General features: G+C 51.1%; 1 protein-coding gene across 1 annotated transcript in view; it reads left to right on the top strand.

The window, feature by feature from the left end:
• Positions 1 to 10,886, top strand: part of LOC109275119 (trithorax group protein osa-like) — a 39,595-nt gene that overhangs the window by 725 nt on the left and 27,984 nt on the right. The window contains exon 2 of the mRNA XM_053904164.1: positions 65 to 1,101. Within this exon, the coding sequence (XP_053760139.1) occupies positions 65 to 997 (933 nt within the window). The 3' untranslated portion in view covers positions 998 to 1,101. The remainder of the gene's footprint in view (positions 1 to 64; positions 1,102 to 10,886) is intronic.

Genomic DNA, 10,886 nt, shown 5'->3' with positions numbered 1-10,886 from the left:
CAGAGACTGCCTGCACACTTGAAAGGTTCAGAGGATAAATAACAAGAACCAGGGAGAGGATTAGGAAAACAGCTTCTGGAAATGTCAAAGGAGAAATTGTGGGGGGGCGGCGCTCAGAGGCCCCTTGGATGCAGAAAAACACAGGTTGGAGGGAGGCAAGTGCAGTCGTTTTTCCCAGTGTCAGGAGGGACACTCTGGCAGTAAACCTCTGCAGGGCGTGGAACAGGTTTCCAAGGTACCCGCATTCCCTAAATCAGAGTCTTGGCTGGACCCGGTAGGGGGAGGGGCGTGGACAAAGCCCCGTAGATCTCCGGGTTCACGCGCCGCGGGCCCCACACATCTCCCGGACATTTCCTGGCAGGGCAGAGTTCTCAGTGGGGGAGGTAGTCCGGGGTTGGCGCTGCTGCGGACGGGGAGGCAAGGGGTAGCTACTTCAGGCGCAGGGGAGCAGGCCCTCGGAGTCGGGCGGGCCAGCGAGCTGAGAGCAGGCGCAGGGGAATGGGCGGCGGGCGGCTCGCGGTGCGGGTTCCCCGCCCGCTCCAGCCCCTCCGCCGCGCGCTCCCGCGCTCCGCTGCTCCCGCCGCGCCCGCTCCTTAGTATTCCCCCCACGGAGCCGAGCGCCGCGCTGCAGTGGCTGGTCCGGGGGAGGGGCGCCCCGTCAGGCTCTGTTCTCCGCGTCCCCCAGGGTCGGGAGGTGGGTGGGCACCGAGCTCCTCCGCGGAACCCTCCTTCCCTGGCTGGGGACTGCCGAGGGTGGGGGGTGACGGGGACGGTGCGCTCCCCTCCCGCCCCCCGCCCCCCCAGGTCGCCTTGGACCCAGGCGCCAGAGCTGTCAACAGCGCGAGGTGTCTCGGGCGGCCAGGGGAGGGGACGCGGTGCGGAGTGGCGTCCTGCACACCCCGCGCCGCATTCCCGGACTGAGGGTACAGATAAAGGGGAGGGGCCCTCCAAGCGCCTGCTTAAGTGTCCACTTCCTGCTCCTGAGGCTCCGAGGTGAGGAAGGGCCCGTGGCTCATGTCTCCTGGACTGACTCCCTCAGCGCCCTACCCGTCACTTTAATAGTCTTAGCGGGAGCCTGGGATGGGGGCTCCACCCGGAGAGGTAAGATATCGCCCCCTACTGGGTCCGCAAGGAGGGCGGGATGGTGGACGTAGAGCGCCACCGGAGGAACTGGGGGCCAGGAGCCCTACAGAGAGGGCACTTGGTGTGTGCACCCCAGGCCGAAGATTTCTAGGGATGTCGAGGGACGTCTTGACTCCAGAAGTCCGGGGTACGTAAGGCATTCTGTTGGATGTGCCCTATGCAGCTCATCGCACATACCTCCCTCCATGTGTGTTCAGATTTGTACTCCCTTGCATGCCCACCTCTCTCCTTTCACTTAACCACTGAAACAGCAGACAGGGACACCCTACACTTACCCAAGCCATACCCACACCATGTGTCTAAGTCACCTCCTTTATTCAGGTTCACACGTCCTCAGTTATAAGACCCTCTGTCCCAACTACCCAACCTACACGCGGCTAGAGCTTCCGTGACTGAGAAGAGGTGGGGGAAGGGATGCAAAGACCACAAAGCACTAAAGCCGACCCCTCCTTGAAGGCCCTGCTCTGGTGCATTCCTACCTGGGAGGCCTAACCCAGCTAACCTGTATCTCCCTGGGGGTTGGGTTGAGTCCTCAAGACCTCTGAGCAGTGATGCAGGGAGGGGTGGGGCGTGGTTAGGGGAGAGAAAGAATGAGGGTATTCAGGAGGGGTCTGTCTTTTCTGGGGACAGAAAAGGAATGAGAGGTAGTGCAGTCTTATTCTGCCCAGTCTTAGTTAATTACACACTCCTGGGGGCAGAAAATTAGATCTCCCAAGTTAGTGCTTAAAAAGGGAAGCCAGTGGGAGGAGGGAGTATTGAGGCTGGGGGAGAGGCACTCTGGCACACCTCTCTTATCCCATCTGCCCCAGAGGGGCAGTTACAGCCTCAAATGACCTAAACTCAAGAGTATGGACGGGTAGGGAAAGTAAACTGCTCTAAGCAGTATCTCCCTCCAACAGGGGTGGCTCCAGGGAGAAGGACCTGGACAGCAGCCCTTAGATCTAAGCCTGAGTGGCCAGACCCTGGATTAGAAACTGGAAATCTGGGGGGACTGGGGTAGTGTAGTGGGAAGGGCTGCAGATTTAGAGTCTAGGCAGACCTGGGGTCAAGGCCCAGCTTCCTAGTCTGTGACCTTGGGCAGGTTGACTTCTCTGTGCTTCAATGCTCTCATCTGTATAAAGGTATAGTAATCATTCCTACTTCATGAGACTGTTACAAACATTAAGTCAGTTAATGAATGTAAAGTATGTGCCAAGATTATAGGAAGTACTCAAAAATTGCAGCTAATATTTTTATTAGTATGAAGTGTAAATAACTTATAGGAAAAGATAGGAAAATGCTGAATAGTGCTTGACGCATAGCAGGAGCCGAATAAATCAAGGCACTTGGGGAAATCCACCATCCCCTTTCCATGCACAGGGTGCTAGACATTTTCCTGCAGGCCTAGCCCAGGCCCTGGCCCACTTCCTGGGATAGGACTGTTGGGGCTTGGATGGTTTGAAGGCAACAAGAGTGCAAAAGTCCATTAAGAGGTAGAGAATCCAGCAAGTTGTGGAGGGAATGTGGTTTCTGCATCTATCCCCTTAGCACACTGATCTGGGATCTGGCTTAGAGTGGGGGGCTCCTCCCCAATATTCACTCATTCTTCAGGTGAAGTTTACTGGATGTCTACTATGTGTCAGGTGCTTTGCTGGGTACTAGGAATTTGTAATGAGCAAAAATAGAGATAGCCACTGCTTCAAAGAGATCAGTCTAATAGGAACATGGATGCTATTCACATAGTCATACCAAGAAATGTATAAAATTACAAGTCAAGGTAAATGTTAATGGATGTGGGACCAAATCACAGCTCTAGAGACCTGAGCTAGTTTTGGGCAAGGCTGAGAGTCCTTTAACCAGTTATCTGGTGCCCAGGAGAGGGAGCTGGGGCCCCCATTGCCCTCCAAGTCCTTTTAACCTTTTGGTATCTGACCCTGAGCATATCTTCATTCACTCCCTCCCTCACTCATTCATTTATTCAGTTGGACCCTTCTGTATGCCAGTCCCAGTGTATGGAGTTGGGGATACAGAGGTGAACCAGCTATAGCTCCTATTCCTTGGAGGTGCACACAGCTCAGAGGGGATCACCGATAGATAAATCAGCTGACACAATGTGGTACAGTAAGTGCCGCAGCTAGGTAAGCACCAGGAACTGTAAGGAAGGGACTCAGGCTGGGAATTCTGTCAAAGAAGGGTGCTTGAAAAGGGGACCTAAATTAAGCCTTAGAGGCTATTAGCAGTTAGCAGGAAGGGAGAAGGAAACAGTCTGTGCAAAAGTCTTGGGGCTTGTATGAGCAGGGCAGTCTAGGGGCACGGAGACCATTCTAACTCAGAGGATGAGGAAGAAACAGGGTCGTAGACATATGCCATTGACTAAGCCTTCCCTTCCTCATAATTCATCCCCAGCTCGGCCATTTACTTCTCATAGCCCAGAGGGCCGGTCGTGGGCACCCGGTCCCAGCAGTTCTACAGCTCCGCAGTGTTCCTTGGGCACCCTATCTGTCACCACTTCTGTAGCCCTCTGCTCTACCTCTTCCCTGCCTCAAGGCACATTTGTCCACAGGCATTTCTGAGTACGTGTGATGCGTTCTATCCCCATTTCTACAGAAGAGCTCAGAAAGATTACATGGGTTGCCTGAGGTCCCAGAGCCAGTCAACAGCAAAGCCAAGATCTGAATTGGATCTAACCTATCCACTATTCTGGGTTCTTCCCACTCTAGCAGAATACCTTGGAAGAGGGCCCAGGGGAACCTAGAAGTGCTGCACCTCTATGGCACACCCGGGCCCTTCCTGGGTCACTTCAAATTGACACTCTCCCCACAAGGAGAGGGCTCTGCACACATGGGCAACGGCTACCTAAGCTTTCCTTTTTCAGAGAGGGAAGAGGAGAGAGGAGAGCTGGGTCCCAGGCACTGAAGGCATCGGTAGGAGCACAGTCCAGGAATGCATAGGGTTCCAGCTTGGGGGTGGGGGCACAGGTCTGACAGGCAAGAGCTCTGTCCCTCCACTTCCCCTCCCTGCCCCTCTCTGTTTCTCATTAATTATTCCCCTCTCATGGGGCAGGAATGAAAACAGACTCAGGCTCTGGCTGAAGGCCTGCTGTGACATCAGCCTAGAGGTGGCTGCCCCGACCCTGACTACTGGGGGCTGGGAAAGACCCCCTATCCCACTTTATCCTGCCCTGACAGGGAGAAGGAGAGGCAGGAAACAATTGTCCCTGAACCCCTTTCCCTCCTCTGGGCACTGAACTTGGGGCAGGTGAGAGAGGTACTGGCCTGGAGGACCAGGCAAGGGTGTGTCTCCAGGAATGTGGGGGGTACAGAAGCTGACTTTCCCCAGACACCACGGCCTCCCACATACCCTGCGACTCCCACCCACACTGCCACCCCAGCACCACTCCCAAGCACTGTGCTCTCAACGTCCTCTCTGCTTACTTTTGAAACCACCTCCACTATTGAAATCTTCCCTACACTACCTTCTTCTCATCCTCACCTCCCTCATTTTTTCTGAGCCTCATGTTCACAGTCAGCCTTCTCCCTTGGACTTGGGGTGCCTGGCTGACCAGATTCTTCTCAGCTCTAGCTTGACCTCTCACCTCCAGTGGTGGTGGTGGCGGCGGCGGTCTGGGTGGTCTTATTCTCCTTCTTCCTCTTCTTTTAAAGTAGGCTCCATGCCCAATGTGGGGCTTGAACTCACTACCCTGAGAGTGTATGCTCTACTGACTGAGCCAGCCAGGCGCGCCCTCCAGTGATCTTCATTTCCAATTGGCCTCCAACAACACACTGAGCTACACATTGATCCTTATTATCATCGAGCCATCTCCAAGACTGGAAGTCTGATATTCCAGTCTCTCACCACTTCCTCCTGTCTGCCCAGTTTTGAAATCTCTGGTCCCCAAATCCCTTTTTCTCCCCACCTGGGGGCCTTCTGGGGTGTACCCAACTTGGACTATTCTCACTCACAGACATTGCCACCGTGACCTCTCTGACCAATCCTTTTCTTGTTTTGCTAAGTTTTAGTAGGTGTGCTGCCAAAACGAGCACTTGTTTTGCTAATTTTTAACAAAATTCTCTGACAGCAGCTGCTACAGACTTTCCTATACTACTCAGGTCCCCCAGTTGCAGCTTCTTCCATTCTCACCTCCTAGTTTACTAAAATAATGCATCCTCTCAACGAACACCTGTTGAGATTTCCTCTTTGCCGGACACTGAGCTTCAGGCAGTAGAGGTAAGTGAGTTGCCCTCAAGAAGCCTACAATCCAGTGGAGGAGAAAGCCTACAATCCAGTAGGGTGACAGAAATAGTCCAAGTGTCACTGATGGATTTTGAGTGACATGAGAACGGTGTCTTGGGAAGTGGAGTGAGACAGGTGTAGGATGCACTGGAGGACACAGAGATGTCAGCAGGAAGGCAGGGAAGGAGGCCACAGTGTAGGTGAAGGGTAATAAGGTCCTAGATGGAGATGGGGTGAGGAGGAGGTGTTGTAGAGGTGACGAGGAGGCAGGTGTAAGGGATCTTGCAGAGGTAAGAAGCAACATGTTTAGTGACTGACAAGATGTGGGAGGGGAGAGACAATAGAAGTCTGAGCCTGGGTGATTCTGAGGACTGGGTATTTGGGTGTACTTTGGGACCATTTCTAGATTCAGAAAGTACAGGAAGAACAGTATAGGTGAAGGAGAACAGTGGATTAAGTTTGGCGCTTTCAAGGAGAGATGCCCAGTAAGGCAGGCATTGCATATATGGATCTGGAGCTCAGGAGTGAGGTCTGAGCATGGAGCCCAGTGATCAAGTTTGGAGAACAGGTAAGATTGCCTTCGAGAGTTGTAGAGTAAAGAGAAGAGGCCGAGATGGGTGCGTGGGGAATGCCCCCCTCACTACTCCTGCAAGCATCCTTCATGCCTTTCTGAGAGCCCTTATCATAGTACATTGTAAGTGTGTTCCTGTTTGTCTTCTCTGCCTTGATGTATGCTCCTTCTTGATGATGCATGTCTCACAGGAAGATGGGCCCAGGTCTGGCACAAGATAAGGGCTCAATAATGCCTGAGGGATGAATGGATAGTAATAGTGATGTGTTGAGAGCTTAGTATGTGTGGGGCACCATTCTAAGTGTATTACATTTAGTAATTAATCTCCAGGACAACTCTACATTTCTAACTCTCAATTGAAATGTACTCTTTAACATTTCTATGTTACAGATGGGAAAGCTTGGTTAAGAGAAATTAAGTAACTTGTCCAAGGTCATAGTACTAGTAAGTGACAGAGCCAAGATTTGAATCCAGGTAGTTTTGTTCCAGAGCTGATACTTTTTATTCTCATACTATTCTGCTTCTTAAATAAAATCTTAAAATCTACTGTGATTACCATAATCGAATGCTTACTGTGCCAGGCACCGTGCTGAGAACTTTATTAAATTATTTAATTTAATTCTGTAAAAATGGGTTAATAGATGAATGTATTGATGGGTGGAATAAAATAAGCATGTACTCATGTGTGTATATGTGGATAAGTGGATGAATGGATGGGTGAATGAATGGGTAGATGAAAAAGTAAATGGAAGGATAGATGGAATGATGGATAGATAGGTGAATGTATGTATGAAAGAAGAATAGTTGGATGAATGAATGATGGGTATGTGAATGAATAAATGAATGGATATGTGGATGGATTGATGGATGGATGGATGACTGGATTAAAGGATAGGCAAGCAGGTGTATGGATGAGAAAATGCATGGATGGATGGGTGGATGGATGGATGGATGGATGGAGTGCCTGGATGGCTCAGTTGGTTAAGCATCCAACTCTCGATTTCATCTCAGCCCCTCCCCAGGCTCTCTCTCTCTCAAAATACAAGAACGAAGGAAGGAAGGAAGGAAGGAAGGAAGGAAGGAAGGAAGGAAGGAAGGAAGGAAAAACGGGAGAGATGGAAAGACTAATGGATACACAAGCATAGATGAAAAGATAGATAGCTGGATGAATGGGTGAATGGGTGGATGAGTAGATAAATGAATGGGTGAATGGAAAGACAGATGAATGGTAGGGTGAATGAATGGATAGATAATTAGATAATTAGATGAATGGATGGTTGGATGGATGAGTGGATGTTTAGGTGGTTCGATGGATAAACAAAGGAATTCCTATATTTAGGGCTATAAAAGAGAGTAAGGAAATTCACAAATTATGGCCCCTACACCTTCCTTTAGATATATCTATGCCTTCTCCTGGCCATTTCTTCCACAGTAGTATATAGAATCTGTCCTGTCCTACCCCACCCCCCACCCCTAACAAGGCACCAAAGCTTGGTCCTCATCTACCCATCATCACCCCCAAGTACAGAGACATTGTGGAATGGATTTCAGCCATTCAGTTTCTCTTTCTGTTCTTCTGCCTTGATGTCCAGGGAAAGCCCCTTTCAAACAACCAGGCAGGAAAAAGGCAAGTGGTGGTTGTGAGGGCTCCTCCTTCGGTCCCCTGTTGTGTCTTTAACAGGCCTAACCCTAGAGGCCCAGGACCCAATCAGATGCCAGCGAGTGGGAAATTAACAGGCATGACAGGAAGTGTTAGGGGTACAGCGTCAGTGGGAAGGTATACTCTGTGGGGCTGGCGGGACAGCCATATCTATTCTCAGGCAGAGAAGGGATTTTTTGAAGGGGCATTCAGGTAGAATGGAGGAAATAAAGCCTTTCTGAGCTTGAAGACAGTATCCACCTCTGAAGACATCCAACTGTAAGCCCTCAGCTCTATTACATGGGAACTATATGACCTTAGACAACTCACTTAGCCTTTCTGAGTTTCCTTATCTGTAAAATGAACTAATTAACCTCCACCTCACATGGCTACTGAGAGAATAGAACAAGAGGATGCAAAGAGTGTGAGGCACATAGTAGGTCATTAACAAAGTGCTTTTAAGAGGTAATAAAGTATGTAGATTTATTTATTTATTTATTTTCTGGGGGAAGATAAACTCAGGAGCCTCTGCTCCGTGTCTGTTTAGGAGAGTATGGGTTTGGGAGGATGATTACATCACAGGTCTAGGGTCCCCATGGCCTCCAGGTACCAGCAAAGCCTCATGGGAATCACCTTGAGAAGCCGTGTCCTGTTTCCTGTCCCCACAAGTTCATGTCCTTGGAAATTTCCAAGGCTTGAGCAGAAAGAAGTAGCATCAGGGTGCAGGTGGGAGTGAGAGCTAGCCTTGGAATCCCTGAGGAGGCCAGACCATCCCCAGAGCTCCTGACTCTCCTTTTTCTGGGCCAGGCGCCAGCAGGCAGGGCACCCAGCTTGGTGCTTAACAAAAAAAGAGCTGCTTGTTGTGGAGGATGAGTCATGGAGACCCTAGAATGGCCCTGGGAGGAAAATGGGGAGAGGGTTCTTCCTGACCCAGGAATGGGCCTTCTCTCACAACCAGACCTCAGTGTGGGTCATGGGCATTCAAGGAAGCCAGAAACTGGGGTTTGTACCCTTCCCTTCCCACTGTTTTATTTCACCTCTCTTGTCTCGTTTTTATCTACACCATGTTTATGCTTTCAGATGAAAGAACAGAGGCTGGGGATCTTGCCTTGGATTTCAGAGATATCTATGATATTGAATAGCTGGACTTTTGACTCTGCTGGGGACACTTTTTCCTCCTAAACTGGGCTTGTACTAGGCTTAAACACAGGATATGTGAAGGGAGGAGAAGGGGATGACTATGTCTTGTATTAGACTTTTTAATCATATATATATATATATATATATACACACACACACACATATATACATATATATATATATATATATAAACTTTTTAATCTGTATTTTCTAAACAATTTTTAAATGTTTAATTTTGAGGGAGAGAGCATGTGTGGGAAGAGGAGGGGCAGAAAAGAAGCGACAGAGGATCTGAAGTGGGCTCTGTGCTGACAGCACAGAGCCTGACACAGGGCTCAGACTCACGAATCACGAGATCATGACCTGAGCCAAAGTCAGATGCTTAACCTACTGAACCGCCCAGGCGCCCCTAGACTTTATGTAGTTTTCTTCATAGCAACCTTTGACGTTGTAAGGAAGACAGTATTCCCCCATTTTACAGATAAGGAAACAGGCTCAGGGAAAGAACTTACCTGAGGTCCCATGCCTAGTAAAAGTTAGAGCCTATATCTGAACCCAGGCTGTCTGAGACTTGGTAAGAGTGGTACCTGAGAGGGGGGCCTTCAAGAGAGGGAGCCCACAGGGGTCTAGAAGAGGAGGCAGGAGGCTGTCGTGGTGTGGGGAGGACTGGGGTGCTGTTCTGTTTAACTCAGCCCCAGGGCTCCTGGCTGCACTTGCAGCCCTGTGCTGGAAGCCTGGTTCTGCATGTGTGAAATGAAGGTGCCGAACAGGTGCCAGCAGGGCCATACCCAACCCCAGCCCCCACCTGAGGGCTCAGGAAATGACACACCTGAACTGTAGAACAGATTGTTGGACCCGTCTCCAGGATCACCTCCCAGGGGAGGGGTTTGCAGATGGTTGCTCAGCTGCCCCTAGGAGGGAGGAGGGCTGAGGAGTGCCCTCCAGTCTGAGCCAGACTTGGCAGTGTGGGGTGGTGGACACATCAGCCTGTGGCTCAAGTCCTGCTGTGTGATCTTAGATAATTTGCTAAATATCTCTGGGCCTCATACCCCTCTTTTGTAAACAAAGGGAGAAACTTCCTTCGGCTTACCTTCTTGGCATAGGGCCTGGAGGAAGAGAGACCCCCTACCCCAAGGAGCTCTGACTCTGGGTCAGAATACAGTCACTAGAAAGAGGTCAGGGAACAGAATCTCTGCCTGATCTCTCTGTTGGTAAGAATGAAAGAGCACCCTGGGGGCTGCTGCTCCTCCCCCCCCCCCCAAGTCTGGCTGTTAAGGGGAAGCTTCCTCTTGACACCCTTTCTCTGGTATCTGAAACAGAGCGTTTCCTATTCCTGGGGGCTAGATAATGTGTTCAGGGGCAGGCAGGGAGGGCTAGTAGTATGGCATTCACTCTAACTTGGCAACTAAAGGCTATTGTGGGGAGGGCTGGGCTCTGGGCTCAGATCTAGAACATCATCTGCTCCTGGCACAGGTAGGGTGACTGAGGCCCCAGAGGAGACTGCCAACAGAGCCTGAGCTCCCACATTCTCAGGCCTGAGACAGAGCTGAGCCGGCAGCCTCCTTTTTGGGGTTGCAAGCTGTGTGGAGGCCAAGCGTGCCCAGAGGGGAAGGGGGGATGGCTTGTGTCATTTCAGATTGGGTGGGGGTGGTCAGGTCATCACTTCTCCTTCCATACCAGCCTTGGCCGAGGCAGCAGCCCAGGCGGCAGGGAGGCTGGGGGATGGGAGGGCAGAGCTTTGCAAAGGAGGGAGGAATTCTGGTTGGAAATCATTCAAATGAGGCTATGAAACCAGAATCCAGTCTTAGAACAAATTGGCCAGATTTGGCCTGGGGGGAGGGGGGTTGCTTGGGGAGTGGAGGAGGTTGGGCCCAGGCTGAGGGGGAGGGGCTGGACAGGACTCCCCCTGTGTATTCCCTAGAGACCAGGTCGGAGCTGTGATGGGTAGAGGGGGCAGCTGTCCCCCTGTCTTCCCCTGGACTGCCTGCAGTGGTATAGGAGGGAGAAGTCAGGTGCCCCAGCCACCCATCTGCCTGTCCTGGAGGGAAGGTGTCCACCCCTCGACGACACTCTCTAGGACTGCCCAGCTGTGATCCTCCTACATCCTTCCCCTGTTCCTGCCCTACCTCTGAGGCAGAGAAGTCTCTGTGACTCCCCATCTTACCAAGTACTCATTCAAAA

Source organism: Panthera pardus, unplaced genomic scaffold, assembly GCF_024362965.1.
Source record: "Panthera pardus isolate Hobbes unplaced genomic scaffold, ASM2436296v1 HiC_scaffold_16, whole genome shotgun sequence".
Classification (NCBI taxonomy): domain Eukaryota; kingdom Metazoa; phylum Chordata; class Mammalia; order Carnivora; family Felidae; genus Panthera; species Panthera pardus.
The sequence above is the reverse complement of the archived record's forward strand: the minus strand, read 5'-3'. Positions and strand labels throughout refer to the sequence as shown.